Source organism: Cherax quadricarinatus, chromosome 69 (genome assembly GCF_038502225.1).
Source record: "Cherax quadricarinatus isolate ZL_2023a chromosome 69, ASM3850222v1, whole genome shotgun sequence".
Classification (NCBI taxonomy): domain Eukaryota; kingdom Metazoa; phylum Arthropoda; class Malacostraca; order Decapoda; family Parastacidae; genus Cherax; species Cherax quadricarinatus.
Window position 1 is genome coordinate 22,768,303 of NC_091360.1, and position 22,412 is coordinate 22,790,714.

The 22,412-nt window shown below is 41.5% G+C and overlaps 1 protein-coding gene across 1 annotated transcript in view; it reads right to left on the reverse strand.

Moving 5' to 3' along the window:
- Window positions 1-22,138, reverse strand: part of Dnali1 (Putative inner dynein arm light chain, axonemal Dnali1) — a 93,929-nt gene extending 71,791 nt beyond the window's left edge. The window contains exon 1 of the mRNA XM_070099779.1: window positions 21,776-22,138. Coding sequence (XP_069955880.1) covers window positions 21,776-21,859 — 84 coding nt within the window. The 5' untranslated portion in view covers window positions 21,860-22,138. The remainder of the gene's footprint in view (window positions 1-21,775) is intronic.
- Window positions 22,139-22,412: the final 274 nt, after the last annotated feature.

Below are 22,412 nucleotides of genomic sequence, written 5' to 3' on the forward strand. Positions count from 1 at the left end.
CTGCTGCAGTTATTTGGTTGATGCGCACCTGGTGTAGCCTGGTGATATACTCACCCCAAGATCCTTTCCCTTGAGTGAGGTTTGTAGGCTCTGGCCCCCTAAATTGTACTCCATCTGAGGGCTTTTTTAAAGACCACAGACGGAGTACAGGAGCTAGTTGCTGGACCAGGCCTGCAGCCTATCCAGATCACTCTAGTTCTGCCTGGTCCTCGTCTGATTGAATTCTTCTCATCAACTTCACATCTATTCCCTCCGTCATGTCGTTCACCAATACCAGAAACAGCACTGGTCCTAGGACTGATCCCTGTGGCACCCCGCTAGTTGCAGGCGCTCAATCTGACACCTCGCCACGTACCATAACTGGCTGTCTTCCTGACAGGTATTCCCTGATCCATTGTAATGCTTTCCCTGTTATCCCTGCCTGATCCTCCAGCTTTTGCACTAATCTCTTGTGTGGAACTGTGTCAAATGCCTTCTTACAGTCCAAGAAAATGCAATCTACCCACCCCTCTATCTCTTGTCTTACTGCCGTCACCCTGTCACAGAACTCCAGTAGGTTTGTGACTCAGGATTTCCTGTCCCTGAAACCATGCTGGCTGTGGTTGATAAACTCATTCCTTTCTGGGTGCTCCACCACTCTCCTCCTGATAATCTTCTCCATGACCCTGCATACTACACACGTCAGTGATACTGGTCTGTAGTTTAATGCTTCGCGTTTGTCTCCTTTTTTAAAAATTGAGACTACATTTGCTGTCTTCCATACTTCAGGTAGTCACCCTGTTTCGATAGATGTGTTGAAGATAGCTGTTACTGGTACACACAGCGCCTCTTATCCCTTTCTAAGGACACACACTAAAAACAATGGACATAGTCCCACTTCACAAAGGTGGCAGTAAAGCAATTGCAAAGAACTACAGAAAGATAGCACTAGCATCCTATATCATAAAAATCTTTGAGAGGGTTCTAAGAAGCAAGATCGCCAATCACCTAGATACCCATCAGTTACACAACCCAGGGCAACACAGGTTTAGAGCAGGTCGCTCCTGTCTTTCCCGGCTCATGGATCACTATGACAAGGTCCTGGATGCTGTTGAGGCTAAACAAAATACAGATGTAGTATACACAGACTTTGCAAAAGCTTTCGACAAGTGTGATCATGGTGTAATAGCACACAAAATGCGTGATAAAGGAATAACAGGAAAAGTTGGTAGATGGATCTATGACTTCCTGACAAATGGAACACAAAGAGTAATAGTAAGCAGAGTAAAGTCCCAGGCAGCCACGGTAAAAAGCTCTGTTCCACAAGGCATAGCACTCGCTCCCATTCTATTCCTCATCCTCATTTCTGACATAGACAGAGATGTAAGCCATAGCTCCATGTCTTCCTATGCGAATGATACCCGGATCACCATGGCAGTGACCTTCATCAAAGACACCGCAAGACTCCAAGTGGACATTAACCAAATCTTCGAATGGGCCACTCAGAACAATATAAAGATCAAGAACATAAGAATGTAAGAACATAAGAATGTAGGAACACTGCTGAAGGCCTACTGGCCCATTCGAGGCAGGTCCTTATCAAAACGACATCTACCTAAAGCTACTCAAGAAACAACTCTCACACCCCCCAACACCAATCAAACCCAGCCCCTCCCACTCATATATTTGTCCAGTCTCTTCTTAAAGCTGCCCAAGGTCCTAGCCTCTATCACCCCACTGGGAAGACTGTTCCACGCATCTACAACTCTGTTAGAAAACCAGTACTTACCTATGTCCTTTCTAAATCTAAATTTATCCAACTTAAATCCATTATTCCTGGTTCTTACCTGGTTCGACACCCTCAGTACTTTATTAATGTCTCCCTTGTTTATGCCCGTCATCCACTTATACACTTCAATGATATCTCCCCTCATTCTACGCCTCTCCAGAGAGTGGAGATTTAAGGCTTTAAGTCTATCTTCATACGGGAGGTTCCTTACACAGTAAATCATTTTAGTCATTCTTCTCTGTATGTTCTCTAATGAGTCTATGTCCATCCTGTAGTAAGGGGACCAAAACTGAGCAGCATAATCTAAATGAGGCCTCACTAGTGATGTATAGAGCTGTAAAATAACTTTTGGACTTCTGTTACTTATACTTCTTGAGATAAATCCAAGTAATCTGTTGGCCTTGTTGCGCACACTGAGGCACTGCTGTCTTGGCTTTAGATTTCTGCTTACCATGACTCCCAAGTCTTTTTCACATTCTGTATGACCAAGCTCTACTTCACCTAGATTATAGCTTCGAGGGTTATTTTCATTACCAAGGGCAAGTACCTTACACTTATCCACATTAAACTTCATCTGCCATTTCTCAGACCAAGACATTAATTTGTTCAAATCGTCCTGGAGTTCATTCATATCCTCCTCAGAGTGAATTATACGGCCTATCTTTGTATCATCAGCAAACTTACTCATGTCACTAGTAATCCCTTCATCAAGGTCATTAATGTAAATTATGAACAAGAGAGGGCCTAAAACTGATCCTTGTGGAACGCCACTAGTGACTAATCCCCATTCAGATTTCACTCCATTAATGGTAACTCTCTGCTTTCTATTGGTAAGCCATGCCTCAATCCATGCTAGAACCTTACCTCCTATACCATGAGCTGCCACTTTTCTTAAGAGTCTCTTGTGAGGTACTCTGTCGAAGGCTTTACTAAAATCCAAATAAACAATATCATATCCCTTATCACTGTCTACTGCCTCAAATGTTCTATTGAAGAACGTCAGTAAGTTTGTCAGGCAGGAACGACCTCTCGTGAATCCATGCTGAGATTCATTTATCAAGTTATGCTCTTCAAGGTGACGACGAGAAATTTCAACTACTCAGATATGGAAAACTTGAGGAAATTAAAAATGTATCAGGGTATACGACAAATTCTAACCATACAATGGAGCGAAAAAGAAATGTGAAGGACCTGGGAGTGATAATGTCAGAGGATCTTGCCTTCAAAGACCACAATAATGTATCTACCTCATCGGCTAGGAAAATGATAGGATGGATAATGAGAACCTTCAAAACTAGGGACACCAAGCCCACGATGACACTCTTCAAATTGCTTGTTCTCTCTAGGCTGGAATACTGCTGTACACTAATGGCACCTTCAAGGCTGGTGACATTGCCGACCTGGGGAGTGTACAAACAACTTTCACGGCACACATAAGTACGATAAGGCACCTAAATTACTGGGGGCGGTTGAAAGTTCTTGATCTGTATTCCCTGGAATGCAGGCGAGAGAGATACATGATAATATGCACTTGGAAGGTAGTGGAGGGATTAGTACCAAACCTGCACACGAAAATCTCTCCCTATGAAAGCAAAAGACTGGGCAGGAGATGCAACATTCCCCTGATGAAAAGCAGGGGCGCCACGAGTACATTGAGAGACAACACAATAAGTGTCTGGGGCAAAAGACTGTTCAACTCCCTCCCAGCATACATAAGGGGGATTACCAATAGGCCCCTGACTGTCTTTAAGAAGGCACTGGACAGGCACCAAAAGTCAGTACTTAACCAACCGGGCTGTAGTTCATACGTCGTTTTGCGTGGTTGATCAGACCCTGATCCACCATGAGGCCTGGTCTCAGACCGAGCTGTGGGGGCATTGATCCCCGAAACCCTCTCAAGGTAAACCCATGGAGAGATGTTATCCGGCCCCATTGCCTTTGAGGTATCTAGCTCGCTTAGCAGCCTCTTCACTTCTTCCTCGGTTGTATGAATTGCATCCAACACTTGGTGGTGAACCCCACCCCTCTGCCTTTCTGGAGGCCCTTCTGTCTCCTCTGTGTACACTTCTTTGAATCTCATGTTGAGCTTCTCACATACATCGTGGTTGTTTTTTGTGACCTCCCCTCCTTCCTTCCTCAACCTGATTACCTGGTCTTTGACTGTTGTTTTTCTCCTGATGTGGCTGTACAACAGCTTCGGGTCAAATTTGGCTTTCGGTGCTATGTCATTTTCGTATTGTCATAGAGCCTCCCTTCTTACCTGTGCATATTCATTTCTGGTTCTACGACTTCTCTCCTTATGCTCCTGGGTCTTTTGCCTTCTATACTTCTTCCCTTCTCTAGCACACTTGGTTTTGGCCTCCCTGCACCTTTGGGTGAACCACGGGCTCATCCTGGATTTCTCATTATTTCTGTTACCCTTGGGTACAAACCTCTCCTCAGCTTCCTTCCATATTGTTGTCACATATTGCATCATCTCGTTTACTGACTTCCCTGCCAGTTCTCTGTCCCACTGAACCCCGTGCAGGAAACTCTTCATGCCTGTGTAGTCCCCTCTCTTGTAGTTTGGCTTCATTCATCTTGCCCTTCCTGCTTCCCTCTCCACTTGTAACTGTACTATGTATTCGAAGCTCAGATCCACATGATCACTGGCCCCGAGGGGTCTTTCATATGTGATGTCCTCAATATCTGCACTACTCAAGGTGAATACTAGGTCCAGTTTTGCTGGTTCATCCTCTCCTCTCTGGTAGTGTCCTTTACATGTTAGAACATGAGGTTTTCCAGTGCCACCTCTATCATCTTAGGCCTCCACATTTCTGGGCCCCCATGTGGCTCCAGGTTCTCACAATCAGTTGTGTGTGTGTGTGTGTGTGCTCACCTATTTGTGGTTGCAAGAGTCGAGACGTAGCTCCTGGCCCTGTCTCTTCACTGATATCTACTAGGTCCTCTCTCGCCCTGCACCATGAGCTTTGTCATACCTCGTCTTAAAACTATGCATGGTTAATGCCTCCACTACATCGCTTGCCAGACTGTTCCACTTCCTGACAACTCTATGACTAAAGAAATACTTCCTAACATCTCTTTGACTCATCTGAGTCTTTAACTTCCAATTGTGACCCCTTGTTTCTGTGTCCCATCTCTGGAACATCCTGTCTCTGTCCACCTTGTCAATCCTCACAGTATTTTGTATGTCGTTATCTTGTGTGTGTACTCACCTAGTTGAGGTTGCGGGGGTCGAGTCCGAGCTCCTGGCCCCGCCTCTTCACTGATCGCTACTAGGTCACTCTCCCTGAGCCGTGAGCTTTATCATACCTCTACTTAAAGCTATGTATGGATCCTGCCTCCACTACATCGCTTTTCAAACTATTCCACTTACTGACTACTCTGTGGCTGAAGAAATACTTCCTAACATCCCTGTAATTCATCTGTGTCTTCAACTTCCAACTGTGTCCCCTTGTTACTGTGTCCAATCTCTGGAACATCCTGTCTTTGTCCACCTTGTCAATTCCTCTCAGTATTTTGTATGTCTTTATCATGTCCCCCCTATCTCTCCTCTCTTCCAGTGTCGTCAGATTGATTTCCCTTAACCTCTCCTCGTAGGACATATCTCTAAGCTCTGGGACTAGTCTTGTTGCAAACCTTTGCACTTTCTCTAGTTTCTTTACGTGCTTGGCTAGGTGTGGGTTCCAAACTGGTGCCGCATACTCCAATATGGGCCTAACGTACACGGTGTACAGGGTCCTGAACGATTCCTTATTAAGATGTCGGAATGCTGTTCTGAGGTTTGCTAGGCGCCCATATGCTGCAGCAGTTATTTGGTTGATGTGCGCTTCAGGAGATGTGCCTGGTGTTATACTCACCCCAAGATCTTTTTCCTTGAGTGAGGTTTGTAGTCTCTGGCCCCCTAGACTGTACTCCGTCTGCGGCCTTCTTTGTCCTTCCCCAATCTTCATGACTTTGCACTTGGTGGGATTGAACTCCAGGAGCCAATTGCTGGACCAGGTCTGCAGCCTGTCCAGATCCCTTTGTAGTTCTGCCTGGTCTTCGATCGAGTGAATTCTTCTCATCTACTTCACGTTGTGTGTGTGTGTGTGTGTGTGTGTGTGTGTACTCACCTAATTGAGGTTGCAGGTGTGTGTGTGTGTGTGTGTGTGTGTGTGTGTGTGTGTGTGTGTGTGTGTACTCACCTAATTGTACTCACCTAATTGTGGTTGCAGGGGTCGAGACTCAGCTCCTGGCCCCGCCTCTTCACTGATCGCTACTGGATCCTCTCTCTCTCTGCTTCCTGAGCTTTGTCATACCTCTTCTTAAAACTATGTATGGTTCCTGCCTCCACTACTTCACTTGCTAGGCTATTCCACTTGCTGACAACTCTATGACTGAAGAAATACTTCCTAACGTCCCTGTGACTCGTCTGAGTCTTCAGCTTCCAGTTGTGACCCCTTGTCCCTGTGTCCCCTCTCTGGAACATCCTATCTCTGTCCACCTTATCTATTCCCCGCAGTATCTTGTATGTCGTTATCATGTCTCCCCTGACCCTTCTGTCCTCCAGTGTCGTCAGTCCGATTTCCCTTAACCTTTCCTCGTACGACATTCCCTTGAGCTCTGGGACTAGCCTTGTTGCAAACCTTTGTACTTTCTCTAACTTCTTGACGTGCTTGACCAGGTGTGGGTTCCAGACTGGTGCTGCATACTCCAGTATGGGCCTAACATACACAGTGTACAGTGTCTTGAACGATTCCTTATTGAGGTATCGGAACGCTATTCTCAGGTTTGCCAGGCGCCCGTATGCTGCAGCGGTTATTTGGTTGATGTGTGCCTCCGGTGATGTACTCGGTGTTATGGTCACCCCAAGGTCTTTCTCCCTGAGTGAGGTCTGTAGTCTTTGTCCACCTAGCCTATATTCTGTCTGCGGTCTTCTTTGCCCCTCCCCAATCTTCATGACTTTGCATTTGGCTGGATTGAATTCGAGGAGCCAGTTACTGGACCACATGTCCAGCCTCTCCAGGTCTCTTTGCAGTCCTGCCTCATCCTCGTCCGATTTAATTCTTCTCATCAACTTCACGTCATCTGCGAACAGGGACACTTCAGAGTCTATTCCTTCCATCATGTCGTTCACATATATCAAAAATAGCACTGGTCCTAGAACTGACCCCTGTGGGACCCCGCTCGTAACAGGCGCCCACTGTGATACCTCTTCACGTACCATGACTCGTTGCTGCCTCCCTGTCAGGTATTCCCTTATCCATTGCAGTGCCCTTCCTTTTATGTGTGCCTGATCCTCCAGCTTCTGCACTAATCTCTTGTGGGGAACTGTGTCAAAGGCTTTCCTGCAGTCTAGGAAAACGCAATCTACCCAACCCTCTCTCTCGTGTCTTACTTCTGTTACCTTGTCATAAAACTCCAGGAGGTTTGTGATACAAGATTTGCCTTCCATGAACCCATGCTGGTTTTCATTTATAATCTTGTTCCTTTCCAGGTGTTCGACCACTCTCCTCCTGATAATCTTCTCCATGACTTTGCACACAATACATGTCAGAGACACAGGTCTGTAGTTTAGTGCCTCGTTTCTGTTTCCTTTCTTAAATATGGGGACTACATTAGCTGTCTTCCATTTCTCAGGTAGTTGCCCAGTTTCAAGGGATGTGTTGAAGATTGTGGTTAGAGGCACACACAGCATCTCTGCTCCTTCTCTAAGGACCCATGGGGAGATGTGTGTGTGTGTGTGTGTGTGTGTGTGTGTGTGTGTGTGTGTAGTGTTATTAGTTGTTTCATCAAAAACAATGCAACAATGGCTGTATTATTATTATAATCAAGGGGTAGCGCTAAACCCGGAGGATTATACAGCGCCTGGGGGGGGGAACGTGGAAGACATTCAGGCTTAATTCGGGGAACTGGAGCACAGATCCAATTCCCTAAATGAAGAGCCCCTCACCAACATCAAGGAACCTTCCATCAATAATAACATCTGGTTGTAGCATCAATAACAATGGTTGTTGCATCAGTAACAATGGTTGTTGCATCAGTAACAATGGTTGTTGCATCAATAACAATGGTTGTTGCATCAGTAACAATGTCTGGTTGTTGCATCAGTAACAATGGTTGTTGCATCAGTAACAATGGTTGTTGCATCAGTAACAATGGTTGTTGCATCAGTAACAATGGTTGTTGCATCAGTAACAATGGTTGTTGCATCAGTAACAATGGTTGTTGCATCAGTAACAATGTCTGGTTGTTGCATCAGTAACAATGGTTGTTGCATCAGTAACAATGGTTGTTGCATCAGTAACAATGGTTGTTGCATCAGTAACAATGGTTGTTGCATCAGTAACAATGGTTGTTGCATCAGTAACAATGGTTGTTGCATCAGTAACAATGGTTGTTGCATCAGTAACAATGGTTGTTGCATCAGTAACAATGGTTGTTGCATCAGTAACAATGGTTGTTGCATCAGTAACAATGGTTGTTGCATCAGTAACAATGGTTGTTGCATCAGTAACAATGGTTGTTGCATAAGTAACAATGGTTGTTGCATCAGTAACAATGGTTGTTGCATCAGTAACAATGGTTGTTGCATCAGTAACAATGGTTGTTGCATCAGTAACAATGGTTGTTGCATCAGTAACAATGGTTGTTGCATCAGTAACAATGGTTGTTGCATCAATAACAATGGTTGTTGCATCAGTAACAATGGTTGTTGCATCAGTAACAATGGTTGTTGCATCAGTAACAATGGTTGTTGCATCAATAACAATGGTTGTTGCATCAGTAACAATGTCTGGTTGTTGCATCAGTAACAGTGGTTGTTGCATCAGTAACAATGGTTGTTGCATCAGTAACAATGATTGTTGCATCAGTAACAATGGTTGTTGCATCAGTAACAATGGTTGTTGCATCAGTAACAATGGTTGTTGCATCAGTAACAATGTCTGGTTGTTGCATCAGTAACAATGTCTGGTTGTTGCATCAGTAACAATGTCTGGTTGTTGCATCAGTAACAATGTCTGGTTGTTGCATCAGTAACAATGTCTGGTTGTTGCATCAGTAACAATGTCTGGTTGTTGCATCAGTAACAATGTCTGGTTGTTGCATCAGTAACAATGGTTGTTGCATCAGTAACAATGGTTGTTGCATCAGTAACAATGGTTGTTGCATCAGTAACAATGGTTGTTGCATCAGTAACAATGGTTGTTGCATCAGTAACAATGGTTGTTGCATCAATAACAATGGTTGTTGCATCAGTAACAATGTCTGGTTGTTGCATCAGTAACAATGGTTGTTGCATCAGTAACAATGTCTGGTTGTTGCATCAGTAACAATGGTTGTAGCATCAATAACAATGGTTGTTGCATCAGTAACAATGTCTGGTTGTTGCATCAATAACAATGGTTGTTGCATCAATAACAATGGTTGTTGCATCAATAACAATGTCTGATTGTTGCATCAGTAACAATGGTTGTTGCATCAGTAACAATGTCTGGTTGTAGCATCAGTAACAATGGTTGTTGCATCAGTAACAATGTCTGGTTGTTGCATCAGTAACAATGGTTGTTGCATCAAATTCAAATTCAAATTCAATTCAAATTCAAAGTTTATTCTCTATAAGGATTACAATGCTGAGTTTACAGAAATTTGGTTATTGTTTGGTTTACATGTAGTAAAATTGTGATTACAGAGTGTACCACTAGAACGCTTAGCATGGCTAGGCATATCAGGCATACTTGGTTTTATTCTTAATTGTAAAATATTACAAATTATGAGGTAAGTTGGTATTATGGCTAAGTGACTAAACACTAGTTTGTGAGTTTAGCAATGTGAATGCTTTTGTTTTGGCACAGTACATAGTTTCAGTATTGGAGTATCACAGGCCAACTTATGACTAGTTAGGATTCATTATTTTAAGATTGAGATTAATATTTCTGTTTATGGTCAAATGGGTGAGTGAGTGTAAGTGTGAACCACCAGGTGGTATTCGTGTAGTTAGTTGACGGGGTGTATCAGGGAGATAAGATGTTTTCTAATGGTAGTTTTGAAGGTGATGAATGTGTCTGCAGCTCTAGAGTTCTCAGGTAGGGTATTCCAGATTTTAGGGCCTTGGACATACATTGAATTTTTGTAAAGGTTTAGTTGGACACGGGGAATGTCGTAGAGATGTTTGTGTCTGGTGTTATGCCTGTGGGTTCTGTCACAACTATCAAGAAAGCTTTTTAGGTAAAGGTTGATATTAGAGTTTAAGGCTCTGTAGATGTAGATTGCACAGTAGTAAGTGTGGATGTACTGAACTGGGAGTAAGTTTAGATCTATGAAGAGTGGGGGGGTGTGTTGCCAGGGATGGGATTTAGTGATTATTCTTACTGCAGCTTTTTGTTGGGTTATTATTGGCTTTAGGTGTGTTGCTGCAGTTGATCCCCAGGCACAAATAGCATAGGTGAGGTATGGATAAATAAGTGAGTGGTATAGTGTGAGAAGGGCATTTTGCAGCACGTAGTATCGTATCTTGGAGAGGATCTCAACCGTTTTGATACTTTTTTGGCTATATGCTGGATATGGGTGCTGAAATTCAGGTTGTTGTCAAGGTATAAGCCTAGGAATTTTCCCCCATTATTTCTGGTAATTAGAGTGTTGTCAATCTTAATGTTAATTTGTGCATCTCCTGCTCTGCTACCAAACATAATATAGTAGGTTTTGTCAGTGTTAAGCGTAAGTTTATTGGCTGTCATCCAAGTCGATATTTTAATCAGCTCCTCATTCACAATGGTGTTGAGGGTGGCAAGATTAGGGTGAGAGATGACATAAGTCGTGTCATCAGCAAAGGGAATGGGTTTCAGGTGTTGGGATACGTTTGGAAGGTCATTGATGTATATGAGGAAGAGCAGGGGACCAAGGACACTTCCCTGCGGAACTCCAGTATCAAGTGGCCGTGTTGCTGATGCTGTGTCTTTAATGGTGACGTACTGATACCTATAAGTATTGTAAGATTTGAAATAAGCAAGCGCATGGCCTCTTATACTGTAGTGATCAAGTTTGTGGAGTAGGATGTCGTGGTCTACTGTGTCAAAAGCTTTTCTTAGGTCAATAAAAATTCCTAGTGGATATTCCTTATTTTCCAATGCTGTGTAAAGCAGATCTAGCATTTTTATGATTGCATCATTAGTGCTTTTATTTTTCCTGAATCCAAACTGGCAGGGGTTGAGTATGTTTTGAGCCGTTATAAATGAATACAGTCTCCTGTGCACGAGTTTCTCAAAGATTTTGGATAGCAATGGTAAGTTAGATATTGGCCTATAGTTGTTTAAGTCTGTAGGGTCACCACCTTTATGTATTGGTGTAACCCTTGCCATCTTGAGTAGTTTCGGGAAGGTGCTAGTCTCTACTGACTTGTTAAAAAGTATTGAAATAGCATGCGAAAGGACATGGGAAGGACTTGTACAGTAATGGTGGGACATGAGACAGATTCCCCGAGTTATTTTTAAGTGACTTTATGATCTCAATGACTTCCGTGGGCTCAGTTGGTGCAAGATAGAAGGAATTAGGGAAATTTCCATCTAGGTAGTCCCCGGCATGGGCATTGGTATGTGGGATTTTACTGGCGAGATTAGATCCTATGTTTGAGAAGAAGTCGTTTTTCTTGTTAGCTGTGTCAGTGGGATGTAGTGGTGTTTCATTAGGTTTAGTTAGGACAATATTCTTGGTTTTTCTCAGTTTGTGGGTCCCTAGAATCTGAGAGAGTGTTTTCCAGGTCTTTTTTATATCTCCTCTAGTGTCTGTGAATCTAATGGAGTAGTATAGTTGTTTGGCTTTTTTTTTTATCACTTTGGTGAGAGCTGATGAGTATCTTTGTGTATTAAGCCCTGTCTATATTGCTTTTCATATTGGTGTTTCTTGTCAATGGATTTCAGAATGGTGCTGGTTAGCCATGGGCAACCAAGCCATTTGTTTGTGATCTGTTTTGTTTTTATAGGACAATGTTTGTTGTATAGTCTAAGTAATTTGGTAAGAAAAATGTCTATCCAGTCATCAATACCATTGGGCTTGGAGAATTCTGTAGGCCAATCAACAGTCTCTAGGTCAGCTGTGAACTTCCTTACTGAGGCCTCGTCATGGAGTCTAAATGAGACTTTGTTGTATTCAAGTGGTGGTTTACTAATGTTTGTCAGGAGGAAGGTAGGGTAGTGGTCTGTAGTGCTATCTGTGATTATCCCTGATTTAAGGGGGGCTAGTATATTGGTCCATATGTGGTCTATTATGGTTGCACTTGTCTCAGTGAGCCTGGTTGGTTTAGTTATTGTTGGTATGAGAAGTGTGTTGTTCATATTGTTGATGAAATCAGTTACAGGCTGATCATCTAGTAAGCCAAGGTTGATGTTGAAGTCTCCAGCTAAGAGAAGGTGGTGCTGATTGTTGCATCAATAACAATGGTTGTTGCATCAGTAACAATGTCTGGTTGTTGCATCAGTAACAATGGTTGTAGCATCAATAACAATGGTTGTAGCATCAATAACAATGGTTGTTGCATCAATAACAATGTCTGATTGTTGCATCAGTTACAATGGTTGTTGCATCAGTAACAATGGTTGTTGCATCAGTAACAATGTCTGGTTGTTGCATCAATAACAATAGTTGTTGCATCAATAACAATGGTTGTTGCATCAGTAACAATGTCTGGTTGTTGCATCAGTAACAATGGTGTTGCATCAGTAACAATGTCTGGTTGTTGCATCAGTAACAATGGTTGTTGCATCAGTAACAATGTCTGGGTGTTGCATCAGTAACAATGGTTGTAGCATCAGTAACAATGTCTGGTTGTTGCATCAGTAACAATGGTTGTAGCATCAGTAACAATGTCTGGTGGTTGCATCAGTAACAATGGTTGTTGCATCAGTAACAATGTCTGGTTGTTGCATCAGTAACAATGGTTGTAGCATCAGTAACAATGTCTGGTTGTTGCATCAGTAACAATGGTTGTAGCATCAATAATGTTGCAACCCCTGAATGGGTTACAATGATTATTATGTATATATGTAATGTATATTACCTTTTCATATAATTTTATATTGCTTATATTTGCGATAATAGCTAAAACGCAAATGTATTGCCTAATATTGTTATTTGACGTAGCTTATGTTGTTAGGATGTACATAATATGTGCTCAGTTAGTCTTGATTGTTAAACTACTGTAATTATCGCTTGTCGCTCGTTATACTGCCGGCTTCTGAGCTGCAGTTGTCCACGTAGCTATCACGTGATCGAGGGGGGGGTGTCCTCACCTCGTGAAGTTTTCAGTCTGCTCGAGACTCGCTTGGTGGTTGGATAGATTGTCTGTCTCATTATTCTTGTTAGTTCTGTAGAACTTTGTTCACAGAACATTGTATAGACTTTGTGATTTTCGACGTTGTACTGAGGTTGTGTGTCACATAGACACTCTGAACATCTCAGGTCCTTAGCTATAGCTTCTGACCTAATTTTGTACTGGTTTCTGTGTATTGTCACAGTCGCGTTTTTCCTATGCTGAACATAGATTCAGTAGTATGGGAGTTTTGTAACTTTTGTGGAGGATCTGCTGATGGTCCCTACTTAGTGTCGTTATATTATTTCCCAGTTCCTGATTCTGTGTCGCAGTCGCTTGATATTGCATTGCTATTGGGCTTAGCATTCTTTGTTGTTCAAGCAGACTGTTCGGGTTGCCAGTCGGTCAAGAAGTTAGTTTATTTAAGGACTTTGTCAGTCACTTGTTTAAGTCTTATTCGAGTCTTGAGACATAGCTAACTACTTAAGAGCACTTACACGCATACACACACTTATTTGTACATATTTGTAATATCTTATTAAATGTTAATGTACCTGACGGTACTTAAGAATAATAAATGTGATATGTGCTTTCAGCACAATAATATTGAACTCGAGAGATTGATTTTATTTTGATTGCTGTGATTTAATTTACTTTGATAATATACCTCTAGACTTAATAAATTTATTAAATTTTAATTTCTCTAGTTAGTAGCCTACCAGTTGTAATCCTAAAGCACTATTGAACCATACTGAATTCTAATGGATAATTGGACAAGGATACTGACTACTTGTTACGAAAACCCAGTAACAGGCTGGATGCTAGAAGGGCAGTCCTTTCTAGTATTCACTGGAGATCTCTAAGCTTTTAGAATCGCGTTTTTTGTAACAAATGGGGGCCTGTCCGGGAGGCTCTTGATCCAAGGTGCTGGAGAAATTGTCCAGTTTGACATACTAGTGAATCTATGATCAAACACTTTGAGCACTTTTCTAATCTGAAGACTTTGAGTTTAGTCTTGTGCAACATACCAGGTGGATGTATGTACCTGACTGAGTCTCTTGATCCAAGGAGATGGAAATACTGTTTATGAGCTCTAGCTCTAAGACAACCAACACTAAAATTCCTATTAGGATTATAGTTTCCCATAATCACTCTCTCGTAGTACAATTATTTTCGTGATGTATGCCAAAGTGAAACAGTTAATTGATACTCTGACTTTGTCTGAGTTAAGTACATTAAAACTTCAGACGTGTTGGCAAGTAGCCAAATATCTCGGTGTGACGTATAACAGGAATTACACCGCTGAAACTGTCAGAGCATTAATTAAAGATATATTGTTTCCTGCTCATACAGATATGTCTGATTATGATTCAGATTCAGAAAGTTTAGTGTCACAATTAGGAGGTATGACTCTATTTGATGAAGATGAAAGAGCAACTAGAGCAGAAGTGAGCCTAGTGTCTGAGCCTAGTGTAGATCAGTTCTCGCTCGCTCCTTCCTTCACTGACACTATAGTACAGAGTATAGCTGTTAGTATGACACAGCCTAATACTAGTACAGTGTATGATACACCTGTATCTACTTATCCTAGACCAGATCTAGACTCTCTAGAGACGGCTGGACGAAGTGTCCGACCTAAGGACCGTCCAGACCATGTTAATTTCCCTACTCCTCCATTACCTACTGGTCCTATCTCTCAGGAACAGTTTGAGATGTTTGAACGCCTCCTTATGTTGCAGACTGCACAAATAGAGGCACAGAGGAAATTGAACGAAGAAGATTTCCAAAGAGAAAATGCTCGTCTGTTAAGACAACAGACTGATATATCACAGGACACATTTAATGTGCAGAAAGCTGCATCCATGGTTCCTAAGTTTTTTGAAAGTGACTTAGACACCTATTTTGATGTGTTTGAGAACCAGGCTCGTGCTATGAACTGGCCACGTAAGCATTGGGCAACACTGATGCATACAGCGTTGACAGGAAGAGCTCAAACCTGTACTGCAGCTTGGCCATTTGCTAAGTACATTAGTTATGACGCTGTCAAACAAACTATTCTAGAGACATATAACTTGTTACCTGTAAGTTATCAAAGAGCATTTCGTACGTTACAACGACAACAAGATCAAACTTGTGTAGAGTTTGCTCGTGAGAAAAAAAGTTGCATTTGAGAGATGGACTAGAGCTGCCAAGTGTAACAACTACGGCAGCCTTGTTCAGTTGTTACTACACGAAGAGTTTAACAACTGTATGTCTGCGGACATACAAGAATATCTGATCGATCATACTACCTCGGATATTCTGGAAACTGCAGCATTAGCAAACAATTACGAGATTTCTCACAAACTTGTACGTACTAAAACACAAAGAAACAAGGTAACTAAAAATTGTCCTAGAAGTTGGCAACCTAAATCAGCTGCTTATTGCCGGCCTGATGTACCTGCTACTGTAACTTCTCGTACCTTTACCAGGAAAACTCACAATCCTGAATCTGTCTCTGTGGCTAGACAGAAATCTGGTATCGAGAAGAAGAAAGTTAAATGTACCTATTGTAACAGAAAAGGACATACTAGAGAGTATTTCTATAAGTTAGAAAGAGATACGAGAGACAGTCGTGTGGCTGGCGCTCCCACTCAAGTCGTATCCTCTTCCGAGCAAAAAAGGCACCAAAATCCTAGCAATACCTCTGAACCTACTGTTTTAGATAATGTTACTCAGGATAGATGACTAGCGTCAGAAAGTGTATGTGACGAAAAGATTCGTTCAGCGAAGAGTCCTTACTTTTCGAGAGATAAAGTAGGATTTGACGAATCACATCTAACTGAGATAATTTCTTTCAGAGACACTGGCAGTTATCTCACGTTATTAAAAGAAGATGTACTGCCCATAACTGACGATACCTATTGCAAGATAGATGTATTGTTAGAAGCCTATGGAGGGGCTGTTATAAAAGTGCCTCTGCACAAAGTTTATATTGAAACAAGCTATTACACTGGTTATATTTCAGTGGGTATATCCAGTGGTGTATTTCCCATCAGGTCAGTGGACTTGTTGATAGGGAACGATATCCTTCATGCTGGTATATGTAAAGAACCACTTGTGATTGATAATACCACTGATGATAATTATGCCATTGAAGCTTTTAGAGAGAAACCTATTTTATTTCCTCTCAGCGCAATTACTAGAGCTATGTCAAAGATTCAACAACCATCCTTGTCTCCTGTTGAGTTAGTGGATGACAATGATTTGGGGTTGAATATGTTGTTTAGTGACTCTCTGCGCCCAGGGTCATTAACACTGACTCCCCCTGGTCATCAACCTAGTCAGGACACAACTGATGTTAAATTTCTAACTCATGATGATTTAATCAAGGATCAGTTTGTTGATCAGTCACTGGAAAGACTGAGAGATATAGCAGTTACTGAGAGTGAAGCAAAGGATCTCGATAATTGTTACTATTATAGTAACGGTGTACTGATGGAGAAAAATACATGTAAGTTGTCAGCTGATAGTGTTTCCACCACAGTCAAGCATTTCGTAGTGTTACCAGTTACATTTCGTGAACAAGCCATTGATTTTGCTCACAATAGTCCCATAGGAGGACATTTGGGTGTCAAGAAGACACTCGGTAAACTGGCAAAACATTTTACTTGGCCAAAGATGAAGGAAACAGTAGCTGATCATGTGCGACGTTGCCAAGTGTGTCAAGTGACAGGCAAGCCAGCACACACACCTCCACCTACACCTCTCACTATGAGCTCTGGTAGCAAAGTTCAGTTCATCTGGACTAGACATTGTTCAGACTTGTTGAAAAGGTTGAAGCATCTGCTTTCCTCTGCTCCAGTGTTGAGTCCTAATTTCAATCTTTCCTTCTTTTTACATATAGATGCGAGTTGTTATGCAGTGGGTGCTGTGCTGCTCCAACAGTCAACATCCACTGACATTCTCCATCCTATATGTTACTATTCATCTAAGCTCAAACGACACCAGAAAAATTATGCCACTATTGAGAAAGAGGCTCTAGCTCTTGTGGTGTCCTTGGAACATTTTGACGTGTATTTGGGCACTTCCCCATTTAAAATTAACGTTTTTTCAGACCACAGTCCCCTCACTTATATAAATACCATGAAGAGTAAGAATGCTAGGATCATGAGGTGGGCCCTCAGAATCCAACCTTATTCTATTAGTATAAAACACATAAGTGGTCATTGTAATGTAATTGCTGACGCTCTGTCTCGTCCTTAATAATTATCAGTTACATTAAATTAACGTAATTTTATGCCCAAATACCTTTTGTTACTTGCTATGTCAAATTCAGTAAAGTAACTTAATCCCTCCAGCCCATATTAACTATATATACTCATGTCATGTCTAATTATTATATTTATATATTCACAGTAATGTTGTGTGAGGAGGAGACAAGCTGAGTTTTGAGTGGGTAGTGTCGTGTGGGAGATGGTACTGCGTGACGCAACACTGTCCTGTCGCAGACCGCTCCCCCTTCACTACACACCTTAAGCTGTTTCATACTCAGATGTTCATACTGCCTCGCATTCCACAACCAATACTTTAGAGTGGAATGTAATCTCCTCTACTATGATCGAGCCTCAACGTGTCCTCCTTGTCAGCGCTATCCTGTCTCTACACTGATGTACATAACCACGAGTATGCAGAGATACGATACTGTGTACTGCCCTAGTACTAGGGGCATATCCTAGTGATGGACGCTGTGAAAGACATTAATGCAACTCCTAGTGCGACCCTCTGTCGTGTTGGGGGGGGGTGTTGCAACCCCTGAATGGGTTACAATGATTATTATGTATATATGTAATGTATATTACCTTTACATATAATTTTATATTGCTTATATTTGCGATAATAGCTAAAACGCAAATGTATTGCCTTATATTGTTATTTGACGTAGCTTATGTTGTTAGGCTGTACATATGTGCTCAATTAGTCTTGATTGTCAAACTACTGTAATTATCGCTTGTCACTCGTTATACTGCCGGCTTCTGAGCTGCAGTTGTCCACGTAGCTATCACGTGATCGAGGGGGGGTGTCCTCACCTCTCGTGAAGTTTTCAGTCTGCTCGAGACTCGCTTGGTGGTTGGATAGATTGTCTGTCTCATTATTCTTGTTAGTTCTGTAGAACTTTGTTCACAGAACATTGTATAGACTTTGTGATTTTCGACGTTGTACTGAGGTTGTGTGTCACATAGACACTCTGAACATCTCAGGTCCTTAGCTATAGCTTCTGACCTAATTTTGTACTGGTTTCTGTGTATTGTCACAGTCGCGTTTTTCCTATGCTGAACATAGATTCAGTAGTATGGGAGTTTTGTAACTTTTGTGGAGGATCTGCTGATGGTCCCTACTTAGTGTCGTTATATTATTTCCCAGTTCCTGATTCTGTGTCGCAGTCGCTTGATATTGCATTGCTATTGGGCTTAGCATTCTTTGTTGTTCAAGCAGACTGTTCGGGTTGCCAGTCGGTCAAGAAGTTAGTTTATTTGAGGACTTTGTCAGTCACTTGTTTAAGTCTTATTCGAGTCTTGAGACATAGCTAACTACTTAAGAGCACATACACGAATACACACACTTATTTGTACATATTTGTAATATCTTATTAAATGTTAATGTACCTGACGGTACTTAAGAATTATAAATGTGATATGTGCTTTCAGCACAATAATATTGAACTCGAGAGATTGATTTTATTTTGATTGCTGTGATTTAATTTACTTTGATAATATACCTCTAGACTTAATAAATTTATTAAATTTTAATTTCTCTAGTTAGTAGCCTACCAGTTGTAATCCTAAAGCACTATTGAACCATACTGAATTCTAATGGATAATTGGACAAGGATACTGACAACTTGTTACGAAAACCCAGTAACAGGCTGGATGCTAGAAGGGCAGTCCTTTCTAGTATTCACTGGAGATCTCTAAGCTTTTAGAATCGCGTTTTTTGTAACAAATAACAATGGTTGTTGCATCAGTAACAATGGTTGTTGCATCAATAACAATGGTTGTTGCATCAGTAACAATGGTTGTAGCATCAATAACAATGGTTGTTGCATCAGTAACAATGTCTGGTTGTTGCATCAGTAACAATGGTTGTTGCATCAGTAACAATGGTTGTAGCATCAATAACAATGGTTGTTGCATGAGTAACAATGTCTGGTTGTTGCATCAATAACAATGTCTGGTTGTTGCATCAGTAACAATGGTTGTTGCATCAGTAACAATGGTTGTTGCATCAGTAACAATGGTTGTTGCATCAGCAACAATGTCTGGTTGTTGCATCAGTAACAATGGTTGTTGCATCAGTAACAATGGTTGAAGCATCAATAACAATGGTTTTTGCATCAGTAACAATGGTTGTTGCATCAGTAACAATGGTTGTTGCATCAATAACAATGTCTGGTTGTTGCATCAGTAACAATAGTTGTTGCATCAGTAACAATGGATGTAGCATCAATAACAATGGTTGTTGCATCAATAACAATGGTTGTTGCATCAGTAACAATGTCTGGTTGTTGCATCAGTAACAATGGTTGTTGCATCAGTAACAATGTCTGGTTGTTGCATCAGTAACAATGTCTGGTTGTTGCATCAGTAACAATGGTTGTTGCATCAGTAACAATGGTTGTTGCATCAGTAACAATGGTTGTTGCATCAGTAACAATCTTTGTTGCATCAGTAACAATGGTTGTAGCATCAATAACAATGGTTGTTGCATCAGTAACAATGTCTGGTTGTTGCATCAGTAACAATGGTTGTTGCATCAGTAACAATGTCAGGTTGTTGCATCAGTAACAATGGTTGTTGCGTCAGTAACAATGGTTGTTGCATCAGTAACAATGGTTGTTGTATCAGTAACAATGGTTGTTGCATCAGTAACAATGTCTGGTTGTTGCATCAGTAACAATGGTTGTTGCATCAGTAACAATGTCTGGTTGTTGCATCAGTAACAATGGTTGTTGCATCAGTAACAATGTCTGGTTGCTGCATCAGTAACAATGGTTGTAGCATCAATAACAATGGTTGTTGCATCAGTAACAATGTCTGATTGTTGCATCAGTAACAATGGTTGTTGCATCAGTAACAATGGTTGTTGCATCAGTAACAATGTCTGGTTGTTGCATCAGTAACAATGGTTGTTGCATCAGTAACAATGGTTGTTGCATCAGTAACAATGTCTGATTGTTGCATCAGTAACAATGTCTGATTGTTGCATCAATAACAATGGTTGTTGCATCAGTAACAATGGTTGTTGCACCAGTAACAATGGTTGTTGCACCAGTAACAATGGTTGTTGCATCAATAACAATGGTTGTTGAATCAGTAACAATGGTTGTTGCATCAGTAACAATGGTTGTTGCATCAGTAACAATGGTTGTTGCATCAGTAACAATGTCTGGTTGTTGCATCAGTAACAATGGTTGTTGCATCAGTAACAATGGTTGTTGCATCAGTAACAATGGTTGTTGCATCAGTAACAATGGTTGTTGCATCAGTAACAATGTCTGGTTGTTGCATCAGTAATAATGGTTGTTGCATCAGTAACAATGTCTGGTTGTTGCATCAGTAACAATGTCTGGTTGTTGCATCAGTAACAATGGTTGTTGCATCAGTAACAATGGTTGTAGCATCAATAACAATGGTTGTTGCATGAGTAACAATGTCTGGTTGTTGCATCAATAACAATGGTTGTTGCATCTGTAACAATGTCTGATTGTTGCATCAGTAACAATGGTTGTTGCATCAGTAACAATGGTTGTTGCATCAGTAACAATGGTTGTTGCATCAGTAACAATGGTTGTTGCATCAGTAACAATGGTTGTTGCATCAGTAACAATGGTTGTTGCATCAGTAACAATGGTTGTTGCATCAGTAACAATGTCTGGTTGTTGCATCAGTAACAATGGTTGTTGCATCAGTAACAATGTCTGGTTGTTGCATCAGTAACAATGGTTGTTGGATCAGTAACAATGGTTGTTGCATCAGTAACAATGGTTGTTGCATCAGTAACAATGGTTGTTGCATCAGTAACAATGGTTGTAGCATCAATAACAATGGTTGTTGCATCAGTAACAATGTCTGGTTGTTGTATCAGTAACAATGGTTGTTGCATCAGTAACAATGGTTGTTGCATCAGTAACAATGGTTGTTGCATCAGTAACAATGGTTGTTGCATCAGTAACAATGTCTGGTTGTTGCATCAGTAACAATGGTTGTTGCATCAGTAACAATGGTTGTTGCATCAGTAACAATGGTTGTTGCATCAGTAACAATGGTTTTTGCATCAGTAACAATGTCTGGTTGTTGCATCAGTAACAATGTTTGTTGCATCAATAACAATGTCTGGTTGTTGCATCAATAACAATGTCTGGTTGTTGCATCAATAACAATGTCTGGTTGTTGCATCAATAACAATGTCTGGTTGTTGCATCAGTAACAATGTCTGGTTTTTGCATCAGTAACAATGGTTGTTGCATCAGTAACAATGGTTGTTGCATCAGTAACAATGGTTGTTGCATCAGTAACAATGTCTGGTTGTTGCATCACTAACAATGGTTGTTGCATCAATAACAATGTCTGGTTGTTGCATCAATAACAATGTCTGGTTGTTGCATCAATAACAATGGTTACTGAAGAGAACACAAGACAGGTGTGATGAGAAGTGTACATTATTAAACATTAGTTACTTACTTGTTCTTCTTGATCTTTCTTCTTAGTGGTGACCAGGACTGGTGTGTCATACTTGACCAGTGAAGTGATCTTGTTATCTCCCATCACCAACACCACTCTAACACAACGTCACCTTACTAACACACCACCAACACCACTCTAACACAACGTCACCTTACTAACACACCACCAACACCACTCTAACACAACGTCACCTTTCTAACACGCCACCAACACCACTCTAACACAACGTCACCTTACTAACACACCACCAACACCACTCTAACACAACGTCACCTTACTAACACACCACCAACACCACTCTAACACAACGTCACCTTACTAACACTCTACCACCTCCACAACCACCACCGTCCTCCTCAAACAATGTTAGCTTACTGACTCACCAACACCACCGCTACCACCACCACTACCACCACCACCACTACCACCACCACCACTACCACCACCACCACTACCACCACCACCGCTACCACCAGCACCACCACTGCCACCACCACCACTTCCCCCACCACCACTACCACCACCACCACCACCACTACCACCACCACCACCACCACTGCCACCACCACCGCTACCACCACCACCACTACCACCACCACCGCTACCACCACCACCACTACCACCACCACCACTA